General features: G+C 32.2%; 1 protein-coding gene across 5 annotated transcripts; it reads left to right on the top strand.

Moving 5' to 3' along the window:
- The first annotated feature begins 7,735 nt into the window (after positions 1 to 7,735).
- LOC115993816 (protein PRD1) lies at positions 7,736 to 15,047 on the top strand. 5 transcript variants are annotated; one of them, XM_031117791.1, is made up of 9 exons: positions 7,736 to 8,220; positions 8,926 to 8,941; positions 9,160 to 9,240; positions 9,942 to 10,253; positions 10,657 to 11,620; positions 11,852 to 12,566; positions 12,646 to 12,917; positions 12,993 to 13,659; positions 14,506 to 15,047. In XM_031117791.1, the coding sequence occupies exons 1-9, from the start codon at positions 7,777 to 7,779 to the stop codon at positions 14,740 to 14,742; spliced, it is 3,708 nt and encodes a 1,235-aa protein (XP_030973651.1). In that variant the 5' UTR covers positions 7,736 to 7,776; the 3' UTR covers positions 14,743 to 15,047. The 5 variants fall into 5 exon arrangements, with proteins under 5 accessions (XP_030973651.1, XP_030973653.1, XP_030973650.1 ...); XM_031117793.1 differs by having other exon boundaries at positions 8,832 to 8,941; positions 9,065 to 9,240; positions 12,167 to 12,566; XM_031117790.1 differs by having other exon boundaries at positions 8,832 to 8,941; positions 9,065 to 9,240.
- The last annotated feature ends 543 nt before the right edge of the window (positions 15,048 to 15,590 follow it).

The raw sequence follows: 15,590 nt of genomic DNA, 5'->3' as shown, positions 1-15,590 counted from the left end.
ATCTAAACCCAAGGCATAAAATATAGTGGATTTCTTGGATTTTCACCGATAGCCTTTAGGCCGTGCACCAAGCCCATCGTCGAGTTTCGGTTTAGACCTCCAATCCAATATAAATCTTATTTGTCGGAAGGAAAACTTTTTTGCCCTGACAAAGTGCGTGCTTTATCTATATATACTATAAAACCTTTATCTATAAATTAATTAAGTGCAAAACAAGAGTAAATGAGTCGTAATAAAATTGGAACACTACTTTAAGGCATAAGCAAGTACAATAAAAAATAAATGTAAAACTTAAGGAGTAGGGAAGAGAAATGCAAACACAAGATAACACTAAGACGTGTTATCGAAGTACTCGGTGAAAAACCTCTCCGCAACCCTCTAAGCCGAAATCGATCCACTAGTGAATAAAGTTGGAGTACATGAATAATGAAGAGACCCTCCAAGCCTAATCTATCCAATGTACTTGAACCCTCCAAGTTCCTGCTTCCAATGGGCTTCACGGACCCATGTCTTCACAAGTTGTTCGGATCCCACAATTAGCTCCAAATTGCATCCGCCACTCAATAGCTTCTTCCAATGCTTCCCATATGCACCAAAACTTCTCTCAACACTCAGATTGGGTGAGGTAAATGTTTGGGCTAAGAACCTCTCAAAGATGTGTAGATGGAGAGGTAGGAGTAAAGGAAAACTTTAGAGAAATGGTGTAGATGATTTTGGGTATACAATCTCTAACTCTCAAGTGTTGAGCTAGGGTTTTCTCTCTTAAAAGTTTCTTGTAAAAAATCCTTACAATTTCGTGCGTAATGAGGGCTTTTATAGTATTGGTAAAGGTATGTGAAAATGCACACTCAAAATTATCCAGGCAGAGAGTTTTGTGGGGCACTTGCAACTTGGCCTGAATCGCAAAATGACTCGCAAAATCCAGCCTAGCAAAGACTCTTCAAATTCCAACATGTGCTTCTCACGTGGCCTTTTGTGGATTGGCACTTGCGAGCCAGTCGCGAGCTAGTCGTGAATTTTTCATTTTCACATAATTTTCAACAAACTCTCACACATAGCCCTTACATTAAATCCCACAAAAATATAGGGAAATGATTGAATAGAATTACAATCAAATTTGACACGGAATAAAAGCCAACATAAAAACATGTAAATCACAACTTTACAATCTATATATAAATATATATATATATATATATAACCGAAGCCTTTGACTTTTTGTTGACCTCTCTAGAGCTTGTCACATCATTATCATTTTTTTGAACAAAATTATTTAACTTTTTTTAACTACATAATGCACGTTTAGTTTGATAAACCATAGCAATAATATAACTAGTGAGACCTAGGCTAAAAATCAAAGTTAAGAGAGACTCACGATTAGGACTCTTCTCTTCCTATCTCAAAACCCTAACAATTAGCTCAGCGGCTTAACACTCTCTAATGGCATTTAGCCTAATTAGTTTTCCTACATACAATGTTCTTCCTCCATAAAACATGACACACTAAAAGATTAACAGAGGGAGACACCGCTTATATAGAAGTCATTGTTTGAGCGAGCTATTCAGCTATTGTGGCAGCAAAGGATTGTGTGATACTCAGTTTCCCTTCCTATCCCTTATTTTACTCTTATGCTTTCAATTTGGTTGGGAAGATACTTGAAGCTTTCTATAAAGAATATATTATAAACTACTTCGCTTTATAACAAAACATGGATTCAGTATTTAGTGTGAGAGGTTTAGACTTTAGAGAGAAAGGGATGAGGAGTGGGAACCCACAAGCTAATAATTTCTTGGTGATTTTTATTTTGTTTATGAACTTCTCTTTACTTTTTCTTTTTCTTGCCTAAGTTTAGTATGTAATTGTAAATAGTTTGATAATATATATATATATATATATATAAGCTTTACATATATTGTAGGAATTTACATTGGTAGTGTTATTAAAGCTTCCGATGATAGCTATTTCTATTTCTATTATTAGTTTCTATAGGAAAATATAGTATTCTTGAATTTGCAAGCTATATATGTTTCTTTGTATTGTTGTGGTTGGTGACATTGGGGTAATAACTATATTTTATATCAATTATATTCTGTTTTATATTAAGAAATACATGACAATCACACTATGTATATATTCTTTTTACTTTCAACTTTGGTTGGCCTACACAAATTAAGAATTATGTATATTTCTTTGTGAGATAATAATTTTTTTTGAAAGCACTATTAGCACTAAAATTATTTTTCTTGCAAAATTGACATAAATGCATTTGATGTGCTAACCTTTTAGCATTATTGAGAAAATTTTTTTTGCATTGCACAGGTTAGCGACTAGTATATACTATTAAACTGAAGTATTTGCCAGTATTTTACTCTTTTTAGAGCTCTACACGTCAACATTATTTAAAAAATATATATATATATTTTCCACAATTCTAAAAATCAAACTCGTAACATCCCAACTCTGAAAATCTTCTCTACTCTCTTCTCTACCCTTCTCTTCCCCCAAACGCCATTCTTTACATCAGCTTCCTCTGATTTGTTGTAAAAATAAAGCCCAACTCCTTTGCTCCACAAACTCTATCATCTCCTTCTTCCTCAACTCTACCTTGATTCCGCAGTGGCAGTGGCAAGACACTTTGTGTTTTCAAATCAATATTCTTAATTTCATTCCGTGTTTATTTTTCCTCACATCAATGATTAAACATAAAACTTTAGATTTGCTACTAAATGATTTGTGAGGGAAAAAAGAAGAAGAAAGAAAGAATTTAGCTGTGGCTTGGGATGGACGAAGAAGCATTCCGCTGGTTTCTTCAAGGCTTGCATTTGTACTTTGTAAGTTTGTAGAGTTTTCAAACTGGTATAGTGAGATGACTAAATGAGACTAGGAAATATAAAAAGGCGAAAGCATTGGAATGTGGTATCACGTGGGATGGTGGCTGGACTTGGGAGTGGAGAAGCTTCATGATGTATAAAATTATAAATACACCAATATATTTGTTTATTTGGAAGAAAACCCACATGTGAATAATTTTTTCCTCAATAACCATTCTGATCATCACTTTATTATGATTTTCTTTTTTGAAATATTGTAATAAATAAAATTCATTAAACTATATCATTTGGCTTAATAATAGTCATAAGTAATATCATTGTTTCGGCTATCATCACAAAGATTTCTGGAAAACAATACAAACTGATATTTTAAATACTAACTTTTATTTAATTTTTTGTTGATTGATATTTTCCAAGAAAACATTAATGCTAAAACAAAAAGAAAGTTAGTAATTTAATGTTTCATATCGCAATTTTAAGACTGGAATCTTAATACGTAATCAAAGAGGTTACAAAAGGTTTTTTTTTTGAGAGTGAAGAGGTTACAAAAGTTTTATTTGTAAAACATTTATATTAAATAATAAGTCATAATCAATAGTTTTCCCAAACATCGTACGGGCTAGCGGCTAGTGTGTGTATATATATATAAAATCAATATGGTGGCAGAGGTGTGGTATAATCACAAACATGAATAGCACTACAAAAGATACAGTTAACAAACTATCACTTGAACTCTATGTACGTCCCATTTTTCACACAATAAACAATCATAAAATAAGATAAAAGAGAATAAATCTCTCGAACTGCATAAATAAGTAGAACTAAATTTCAAAATTTACATTTAGGGCAGCACCATTATAAAGTTATTTTGATGATTTTATTTTTTATTTTTTAATACTAAAATGTTGAATGAGCTGTATCATTTTCCTGATATAACTACAAAATGCGGGGGTATTAGGCCGTGTTTGTAAATATGCTAGCAAGGAAAAATACTTTTTCTCTTATATTGTTGTGGCAGTTATCAATCGTATGTTTTTTTGTTTTAGTGATGCTAGGGATAGTTCTACAAATTTCATCACTAAACCTTATAAATTCCTATAATAATTAAAAAGAAAAAAAAAAAAGGCTAGTAGTATGCCGGTGCATTTAATTAAAAATTTTATATGAAGGAAAATCATATGTTAAAAATATTTTAAAATTTAAGTGAGCCATTTGAGACTTTAATAAAGTTTTATATTAATTAAATTATTGAAATACAAACATATATTGAGTTATTTGTTCTAAACATGCCATATAATGGATAAGTTTTATTATATTTGAATATAAAATTATGAGTGGGCCAGTTAACTCAATTGGTAAAGTCTCTAATGGTATGCATAAGAAATTTGTGGTTTAATCCCCATCTACACCAAAAACTGATTGGTGTCTTGATTTAATGATAGAGCTATTTTCAGGAGCGGACACTATAGGTTGAAACTCTCTAAAAAAAAAAATTATGATGATTGAAAATTTAATAGCTTTTTATTTGATTAATAATTTGAAAATATTCTTTATGTTATAACATGGATGCCAAATATCATGCCAATTGGACTCTATTTACTATTTAATTCATAAACCCATCTTTGATGCAAAATTTTAAACTATAAAAACTTGAACTTCAAACATTTCATTAACGACATAGTTATAGATTTTATTTTTTATTTTTTTATTGTTTGGGAATTTGTAGGCACGGATAATATATGAAGATAATGTAATCTAATGGTGAATTTGACAAATTTGCATCCAATAAAAAAATTAAGTGGTGTAATATTGTTTAAAGTTGCACCACCTAATAACTCTTTATTTGATTAATAATTTGAAAATCTCACTGTTGAATTACATATTTTTTATGTTCTTAACCTGTATGTCAAATCTTTTGCCATTCAGAATTTATTTACTATTTAATCCAAAAACTCATATTTGATGCATTATTTTATACTATAAAATCTTGAACTTTAAATGTTACATTGGTAACATATTTATTGATATTTTATTGTCTTAAAATTTTGCAAACATGAAAAATATATAAAGATAATGTAATCCAACAATGAATTTGTCAAAATTCACAACTAATAAAAGAAATATTAAGTGGTACATTGCTTAAAGTTACATCACTTAATAAATTTTTATTTGATTGATAATTAATTTGAAAATCTCACCATAAAATTACATATTCTTAACACGTATGCCAAATTTGATTCCGATCAAACTTTGTTTAATATTTAATCTATAAACCCATCTTTGATACATAATTTTAAACTATAAACACTAGAACTTTTGACATTTCATTGATAACATAATTATTGATCTTTGATTGTCATGATATTTAGCAAGCATGAAGAATTTATGAAGATAATGTAATCTAATGGTGGATTTGTCAAAATTTGCAATCAATACATTATTTTATAATGTGGTATAGTATATAATTTATTAACTAAAATTTATTGAATATAATTTGTTATCCTTAAAAATTGAACTATTTCTAAAAGTATTTTCCATCTCTCTACCACTACAAATATATCATTCTATTGTTTTAGTTTTAGTTTTTTTTTTTTTTTTTTTTTTTGAGAAAACTGGGTGTGTTTGATTGATATTTTTCTTTTTTGAAGTGGTTTTTATCATTCAAACTTTTGTTATAGTGTGTTATTTTTTTTTTTTTTTGGGAGGGGGGTGGGGTACAACTAAACTTTTTTCAATTTGAAATTAATTATTCAATTTCCTTATTCTCTTAAGGAGATTTAATCACATTTTTTTTGGGAGATAATGTGAGCTAGAAGAATACTAAAAAATAAATGTATAGTTGTAAGCACCAAATTATCCAAATCATACTACATAATAGAATAATATTATATTATTATATACTATATATGTCATAGGATTATAGGATAGCATCTAACAATTAAAAAAAAATAACAAATTAAAATACAACTTAATTGCATAAACTAAAAGTAGAGTTCAACACAAATATTTATCAACTGAAAATAGAAATGCAATAAAGAATTAAAAATCTACCAAAAGAAATTAAAAAATAAAAATAAAGAGAGGGAGATAAAGTATTTACCTTTTTGTGTGGGCAAAATATCAATTGAATGGAAGAGAGAATACCAAAATTTTATAGTATATAAAAGGGGTAGAAAATGAGTCAAAATAAAAGGAAGATAAAAGGGTGAGGGAATTATAACATTAAGGTATAGAGTAGTGGGGAGAAAAAATGTAAAAGTGAAGGGAAATGTAATTGTAAGGTGAGACATTAATAAGGAGAAAAATAGTTAAAAATGAGAGAGAAAGTGTTAGAAATATGTGGATGATGTGGCCATTTCAATAATAAATACTATGCTTTAGTTTTTAGATATATATATATATATATATATATATATTAATGGTGAGCTAAAATTTAGACCATCTCCAGTTCGTCCATATAGTTGTCCAGGACCAAAAAGGTTAACCCAACATAAGAAGGTCGTCCACCGTCAGGAGGTTGTCCGTGGGTATGAAGATCGTCCATCAGGGGAACACCTAGACGACCCCTCAACACTTAGAAAATTTTTAGAATGGATTTACGTATAAAAGCTTATAATTTGGACCACGTTCTACTATTTAGAAGTATGAGCAAAATCCTTGTTCATCGTTATAACTTCCCACTAAGTTATTAACTTCTAACAGCAGTTGTAAAAGATAAGATTGAACTTTCTAACTTTTATAGTACTTATGGAAGTTAAGTTTGAGCCTTCTAACTTCCATACACATTGAGGAAGTTACCAAACAAGTAACCACTCTAAAACTCACTATATAAAGATTCATCCACATCAAATGAAAGTAAGTTTCCACGACCCTCAAAGTTGAAATTCTTGAGTTCTAGAGAGAAAACTAACTTAAGTATCGGAGGGTTCTTGGCCGGTTCACTCCGGTCACCTTTGATTTTGTGTTTCTTTCTTTTCAGGCCTTCCAAGTAATCGCTAGCCCATTGAAACCTGGAGCATTCAGCCTACTGATTTTTTGTGTATCATATATATATATATATATATATATATATACACACACACACACACATAGATTATTGTTTTTACTTCAACTATTTAATTAGATAGTTAATGGATGTCCTAAAAGTATTGGTTTAGAAAATAATTTTAGAAACTTTTTATGAAAAAAGAAAAAAAAACTGCCTATTTTATATTTCCCATAAAAATTGTATTAAAACTATTATAAAATGATTTATTAACAAATGACGAAAAGCAACTATTAACACAACTCTTATATAATATATTATGTATCTTAAGATCAAGGAAGGCAGTAATGAGTAAACGATTTTAATAAGTTCATAATATTATAAACGTTAACAAAAAAAAAAAAAAAAGATTTATAATGAACTTGGATGTCTTTATTTTAATGGACCTGTAATAGATTTTTTTTTTTTTTTTTTTGGTGTAGTTGATCAAATTTATATTCGTTTTACAATAGAAATTGAAAAAAAAAAAGGAAAAAAAGAAAGAAGAAAAGTTGATAACCATAATTAAACTTTAATAAAGGATAAGTTTAATAAGTTCTCTCAAAAAATTTGATAAAGGAAAAAAAAAGAAAGAAGAAGTTTTTATATATATATATATATATATATATATATATATTGAGAAAGAGGGATAAAGGATAAGTAGATAAAAATAATTAAATTATTGTTGCACCAATTTGGTGCAAACAATTGATATGATATGGATTATTATTATTATTTTTTGTAAGTGAAAAGCATTTTTAGGTCCTTCTGTTGAAAAAGTAAAGCATTTTTTTATTTTTGGTATTTAAAATGAAAAAAAAATGGTGGTCATATATTATTATATCCTCAGCCTCGCGCCAAAAATTTCAAAAAAGCAAAATCAAAATTCTCTGAGAGAAGTGAGAAGTGAGAAGCACAGAAATGTTGTTCTGCTACGATTCACAGAAACAACCAGACCTTGAAGAAGAAGAAGAAGCGAATAGAGAAGAATTAGCACAAGTATGCTGTGAAGGTCACCGATCCACACTGAATCTCCAAAGCCAACAAGGCGAAGGAGGAGGATCTATTTGTCTCCTCTGCTTCTCCAACCTCATCTCCAACCCTCTCTCTCCTACTCTCCACGTTTCCTACGCTCTCTCTCAAATCTCTCAATTTCTCATCTCCTCCTCCCATTCTCACTTCCTCGTCTCTCCTCTCCTCAAAGCTCTATCTTCCTTCGACGATCAACCCATAGCCAATCAGCTCATAAATCTCATCCTCAAACTCTCATCCGAATCTGAATCCTTCTCTGCTCATTTCGTTGCTACACTTTCCCACCACCTCGCTTCCCGCGCGTTAGCCTGGACTCGACCCCAACTGTTTACGGTATTTTCAATTTTGCTTTTTACTTGATTATCTGCCTTCTTCTACTCATTGATTCATTATATAATATGATAATATAACTAGATGCTTACACATAATAGAAAAAAAATTCAATAATAGTAGTGATTTATGAGTTGTTGATTTTTATAAAGTTAAATTGGATACATACATGCCTCAAAATTAGACAACAATAATAAACTAATTTGAATTTTGATATAACAAATATATATAATATGATGTGTTGCTTATTATATATATATATATAAAAAAAAAAAAAAAAATTATTTGATGTGTTTTAGATGATGTGCTAAAAAAGAATGCAATAAGAAATATAACAAATAAAAATTATGCATTAGGATCTTAAAATAAATTTATCAATGGTTAGGGTTAGAGGAAATGGTAAATGTAATTATTTATCTAGTAATTCTAACACTTTCTCTTGACTCCCCTTCAATTTATATGAAAGGTAGGATGAAGACAAGTTTTAAATTAAGGATCTCGTGCTTTAATACTATGATAAATTACGGATTGTAAGTTTAAGTAGTGTAGAAGAATTGTGGGAATTTAATTATTTAAACATTACTGACTGACCCACACTCCATTTCTATGAATAGCTTCACTGCTTAGGGGTTCTTTTGAACTGTGAGACGAATAATCTGTACGCCCACATCAAAGATAAATATGGCCTTGTTTCCAATCTTGTTGCAGGTCTTCAATTGCCAAGGTAATAAACAAAAAAAAAAAAAAAAAAAAAAAAAAAAAAAAAAAGCAGCCTGGAACTGAATTTGTGAGAATTTTTTAGTATTATACTTAAAAAAAAAAAAAAAAAAATTCCTTTTTATGACAGTGAGGAGATCCGGGGGGAAATCCTGTTTGCTCTGTACAAAGTTTCTATCTTCCAATATGCATCAGAAGATGGTGATGGAACTGATGTTTTATTAGCCTTTTGTCCTAAGCTCTTGCACCTGGTGGTGGATGCCCTCATCAAGACCCAAGTTGATGACGTCCGATTGAATTGTCTAGGTTTGTCATCTCTTTCTTCGTTTCTTGCACATTCAATTTCTTATTTCCTTTGGGAACTCTAGCTGGAGAGGTAGCAAGATGTGACCCGTCCACCATTTTGGTCAGGATCAAATGCCAAGAGCCTTTTCGATTTTGGTGTTATCACTAAATCATCATGATATTATTAGATGGTGATATGAAGGTCTTTTTAGTTTTGACATGAATATTTAACATGGCACAAAAGCAATTTTATTTAATTTTTCTTTGACACATTTCAAGTGGGTCTGGAAGGATTTAAACTCTAAATGTCTCCGTTGGAAACATTGGAAAGTGCCATCTTACCTAAAGGTCATTGGCAAGCATTTGATTTAACTGGCTCATAAACAAGTAATGAGTTTCATCAAAGACATCTTTGAAGCCATAACAACAGGATTATAGGATCTTGTGTATTAAATGTTAACGTGATTTTTGAGATACTAAAATTTTTCAAGCTAGCTCTAAAAACTCGGGTGAACTCCAGAAACTTCTGGTCCATATATTGGACTCAACTATAAGGCAAAACTTGTTGAATACTATATAGCCACAAGCAGCAGTTACTCTTGACACAAATGTAAAACTCACCAGTCCAGATGCTACTATATCATTGTTGAGTCATGATCATTTCATTTTCATCAATATGATTGTTTCTTTCAACTAACAGTTTTCAAATCATTCTTGCTTAGCACTTTTGACGGTTTTCGCTCAGAGAGGGTTTTTCGCTAAGGTGAATGCAAATGAGGCAAGCAGCATTATTCTATATGAAGCAGATAACTTCATGCAAGGACCAGAAGATGGAAAAGATGGGCCTCGTTTGAATATCATTTTTGCTGAGGCCATCAAAGGTCCATTGCTTTCGTCAGACAGACAAGTCCAACAGAGCACACTATATTTACTGTTTCATTATTTGTCTTGCGAAGGTGCTTCAAGACAGCAGACCCAAGTCCTGGTGGAAGAAAATATTGCAGATTATGTGTTTGAAATACTTAGATTGTCAGGTGAACTTACATTGCATATTAATTCAAACAAAAAGCAAAAGGTACTCTGCATAATTTAACATGAATTGTTAGAGTAGCTGCTGTAACCAGAGATGCTGCCTTTTAAACAGGCAATGATTGATCAAATCAAATCAATTGTTCAGTTCGTGGAAAATTTTGCATATCCTGTCTAGTCTGCCTCAATATTTCTCATTAAAAAAATTGTTCTTGGAAAACTTGATTCTAATTATATTATTTTCCAAATATCTCCTAGCTAAATGAATTAATGTGTATCAGCCTTGTGCAGTTTGTATACTTTTTAGGTCCCTATATATATATTTTTCAAATTTTAAAATATTAAAAGTGAATTTATTGTCCTGCAAACTCTAGTTTTGTGGTAATGACTTTCTCTATTGACGAACAGAATATAAGGATCCAGTTGTCAGCTCTTGCATTCAGGTACTTGATCTCTTGTCAACAGCAGAGCAAGCTTTCAAACAAAGGCTGCTTGTTGGGTTTGCAACTCTGATTCCAGTAGTACATTATGTAGCTGAAGTTCCTCTTCATCCTGTTCAAAGTCAGACTCTAAAGCTCATATGGAACTATGTTTCTGATTGCCTGGGGATGTTATCCACTTCTCAAATAGAAGAGTTAGTTCTTGCTTTAACAGGGATGCTTAAAAAGCATACCGAGGGGAGGATGGGCATGCTTCCTGAGACATTTATACTGATCTGCTCAGTCTTTGTAGCTCTAATGAAGTTTTCTTCTTCCCATGGGACTCCAAATCTGGCAAGACCAGTGCAAGAAGCATCTAAACATGCTGTTTTAGCCTGTCTAGACATCTCTGAAAAACATCCTGGACAACTTTTGCATTCCTTATACCTACTTAAAGAGGCGTATCTGTATGGTCATGAAGAAAGCTTTGCCGAGTCCTGTAACATGGAAATACGAAATTCTGTGGTGGACGTATGCACAACACATTTATTACCTTGGGTTGTAACAGCCATCAATGAAATGGAGGAGGAGGTCGTCCTTGGGGTGCTGGAAACTTTTCATTCATTACTGCTTCAGGATTCTGATATCCAAGCAATGGAGCTTGCAAAGACCCTGGTTTCAACATCTTGGTTCAGTTTCTCATTTGGATGTCTAGGCTTATATCCCACGGAAAAAATGAAATGCAGAGTATTTCTGATGCTCAGCTCACTTGTGGACGTTCTTCTGGGAAATGATTCTGGGCAACCCATTAGAGATGCTGCCTTATATCTTCCATCCGATCCTGTAGATATGTTATTTTTACTTGGGCAAAAGAGCTCTCATAATTTGGAATTGTCTTCTTGTCAGTCTGCCATTTTGGTGATATTATATACCAGTTCTTTACATGATGAAAGGTTATTGAGCTCTTGACACTTCATCTCGTTCTTATACTCATATTTGAGGAGGTGGCACCTTATGTAACGGGTATATGCAACGTCTTTATCACATGTATGTGGGGTCCATGAAAGTGGGTTCTATAAGCATGCAAGAGGAGTTTTGCATACATCTGTTGCATAACATATTTCTGTTTTAAGAATATACTTGTCATCTTTCTTTCCTTACATTTTAAGTATCTTCTTTTCCAGACTTGCAGATGAGAAATCGGTTTTAGCTTCACTAGAGCAGTATCTTCTAGTTAATAGTAGTGATTTACAATCTGGGGCTACCAATTCACTGGCACTGATGCGAGTGGTTAATCTTTATTGTCTTTTTCGGGGTCTTGCCAGCATGTCCTCCCAAATTCCATACAGTTTGAAAGCTGAGAGGATCCTATTCCAGCTATTGACTGAAAATGAATGGGATTTGCCTTGTGCAATAGTTCACTCAGTGTCTTTAAAATGGTTGTTTCAACAAGAGAAAATAAGCAAGCAATTGTCTTATCAGGTTCTGCAATTCTGCAGGAGCAATATCTCAAATGGGACTGACATCATCGTCCATGGAAGAAATGATCGAGTTCTAAATGCACAAGCATTTGCAGAGCTAGTAGCATCAGGAGATAACTATGGAGCAACAATTTTGGTTTGCTTGTTGATACAGCTTGCCAAGGATGAAGGCCAAGAGCACGACATAATTTCAGTGGCTAATCTCATGCAGATTATTATTAACATCTTTCCAGCTGCTTCAGACCAATTATGTTTGCATGGCATAGGGAAGGCAATCTACACTCTTTATTATGATTCAAGCTATGCATCTTCCCCAGCAATATTAATGGCCACCTCAGTTCTGAGTTTTAACATTTTAAGTTTGGTGCAGCCTGAAATTCTTTCTGATGATGAATATTGGCTTGCAGTGACCATGAAGGTGAATAATTTAACTTTGACCAACTCTAGTTTGCTTGCAGTTGTGTGAAATTAATCAGAAAATACACTTTATTTTGTAGTTAATGGACTACTTTAACCTCTCAGAGGTAGCAGATAGGTGGAATCATCAAAGTCTCTTAGTAATTGGAATATTTTCCCTGATTTTGTACCACTCCACCAATGGGATACTTGTAGAAACTGCAAAAACTATTATGTATAATACTTCTCTGGTCTCTGCAATCAACTGTGCTGCCAGCTTCATAGGGCCTGCATTGGTTGATCATGATGAGGGAACAAGCAAAGGAGAAATTTTGATATTTTTGCTTTTACTAAATTACTTCTCTTTAAGAAGGTCAGTACCTCCCATTTAATACATTAGTATGATTTTATGTTGTTGAAACTAACATTTATTTTTTGGTTGCTCTAGTTTGCCTGTTGTTCTACCAGGGTTTATGGACTGGCAAAAGTTCTTTGATCCACCAAATGGGACACAGCCACTGTCATTCATTGGCATCCGTTGCCATGACCTATGCAGACTCATGCATTTTGGGTCTCCTCTGGTCAAACTTGTTGCTTCCTACAGCCTGTTGGAGTCGCTTACCAGATTATCAGACCAGCGATATAAAATGCAGTTGGAAGTGAAATGTACCATGGGGTACCTCAAGTCTGTAATTGCTGTGTTAGAAGGCTTAATTTTTTATAGCGATCTCAGAGTGGCTTTGAACTGTGGCCTCTGCCTATCAATAATTTTGGGGTGGGAAAAGCTGGACATGCAGGAGACAACAATGATTGAAAAGATCAGTTGTAGGCTGATTGTAGAAGAGTTGGCAATGTCTTTGGCGGCTCCATGCTTAGCATCAAAATCTTTTATTAATCATCACAAGCCTGCAATTCATGTGGCTGTGGCATTGCTAAAACTCCAGAAGATTCCTGAGTGGATGAGATCCATTTTTGATGATACCTGCATATCTGGCATAGTTAAAAACCTTTCAGCTAGTAATCTAAGCACAGAGATTGTATTTTTGTTTCGAGAGCTACTGAATTCAGGGTTCCTGAAGACTGAACAAATTGCTGATCTGCATCGGGTGCTCCAGGTGACAATTCCTTGTTCTATATCATGTTTTTCTGTTCCTTTTGCTTTTCTTTGGGTTGTCTTCTAGGTTCAAAGTGCACTAATCAATATACCAGCAGCAACAACAAAACCTTAGTCCCAACAGACTAATTGCTGTTGTTCACATGTATTCTTTTCTGCCATTCAATTCTATAGAAATTTTACTCTTTATCTCCTCCTTAATTAACACGTCCCATTCTATGACTTCTACTAGTTTTATTATAGTTCTTCCTCTTTCATTCACTCAATTTGAATCAAATTACTCTTCCTCACTAAGGCATTATTTGCTATCCTTTGCATATGACCAAACTATCTCAAGTGACTCTTTGTTATCATTTCATCAATGGGAGCCATCCCTATCTTTAATTGATTTCTTCATTTTGCATCTTTTATATATTTTCACCATCTACTGTTTCATTTTCATTTCAGCTATATTTGTTTTATGAAAGTGTTGTTTCTTAGTAGTGGGATTCATTCAAATATAGCTATCGGTCTTATAGCAATCTTGTAAAACTTTCCTTTTTTACATCTATCCTGCTCCTGTCACATGATTCACATGCTTTTATGCTACACACTTATTAATATATCATTGAAACAAAATGATTAGTTGTTCTTTTTGTTTTACCCATAACATTTGTGCATTACCATGGTTTATTTGGTTTAACTGTCACTATTGTCTCGCTGTCATTATACCTTAATTTTAAGACTTGATAGCATTCAACTCCTTGAAAGTTGAGATCAGAAGGAAAAAACAACCAAAGATATTGTAATAAAAAGGATGATAGCTAACAACTTTAATTACATATTTATGATCTTGTTGATATTGCAGGAATGCAGAAAACATAAGTATGCTGACAATACTCAAGATGATCGAGCAGATAAGCATATGAAGAAGATGGCTACCACCCCACATGATTTGGAAGAAGTTTGTGAGTATCTCATTCACTTGATGTCATCCGATTCATCTCTAGATATGGATTCTAGAGGGTTACATTGCGGGAATAAGAGACTTTTAGAAGAGATAGAGTTGTTTTTTAGGACCTTAACATTGGAGGATGACGGCTAATGAAATCGTATTAATCCATTTTGCTTTTACTTGAATGAAGATTTCTCATTTGATCTTTGTGGCACTATAACCTAGGGCACAAAAGGGGTGTAAGGAGCAAGGTGCTAGCCTTTGTGAAGCAAGCCTGCATCTTATAGAGTACTAGCCTCATCACACGTGCTTTGTGCGTGTGATGCAGTTTTTTTTTTTTTTTTTTTTTTTTTTTTAATTTAAATTTTAGATAAGTTTGTTTTGAAGACATGAATTAGTAGGAGTGCCCTATTTGTAGGCATTTTAAGTCGTGTTGGAAATATATTTTTACCGAATTGTCCTCAAGATTTAAGAGTATTTCTGAACCATACAATATACAAATTGAATGAATTTTTGGATATCCAACTTATACATATATATATACATATGTGTGTGTGTGTTTCATCTATTAAAAATTTGCATCTATTTTTATTTTTCAAACAAATAAAAAGGATAAATTTTAGAGATAAGTAGTATCTGTACGTATATATATATATATATATATATATTTTTTTTTTTAACGTGTGTTTGAAAGTGAAGTGATATAAAGAAAAGTTTGGGTAGCAAAAATAAGGTGAACGTGTGGGGGGAAAAAATGCTAAATTTTAGAATTTTTTTTTTTAATATTTTTAAATTGGAGGTGTTTTACATTTATTTGAATGAAAAAGAATAAAATGCTAAATTTTAGGAAATAAAAAGATGAAGGTGAAGGGAATTTTTTTTTTTTTTTTTTAATTTTAGGAGTTCTCTTTTTAAATTTAAAATGAAACTTATGATCTTATTTTTAAGAGAAGTTATCCTTCATTAATGAAGGTATTTTTGAACCACACAAAAGTCTA

The sequence above is a fragment of the Quercus lobata genome, chromosome 6 (genome assembly GCF_001633185.2).
Source record: "Quercus lobata isolate SW786 chromosome 6, ValleyOak3.0 Primary Assembly, whole genome shotgun sequence".
Classification (NCBI taxonomy): domain Eukaryota; kingdom Viridiplantae; phylum Streptophyta; class Magnoliopsida; order Fagales; family Fagaceae; genus Quercus; species Quercus lobata.
This window is presented reverse-complemented; position numbering and strand designations above follow the sequence as displayed.

Coding starts and splice junctions, on each gene's coding strand:
- LOC115993816 (XM_031117790.1), top strand. CDS start 7,777: ATGTTGTTCTGCTACGATTCACAGAAACAACCAGACCTTGAAGAAGAA. Junction 8,942..9,064: donor GCAGGTCTTCAATTGCCAAG/GTAATAAACAAA, acceptor TTTTTATGACAG/TGAGGAGATCCGGGGGGAAA. Junction 9,241..9,941: donor CGTCCGATTGAATTGTCTAG/GTTTGTCATCTC, acceptor ATTCTTGCTTAG/CACTTTTGACGGTTTTCGCT.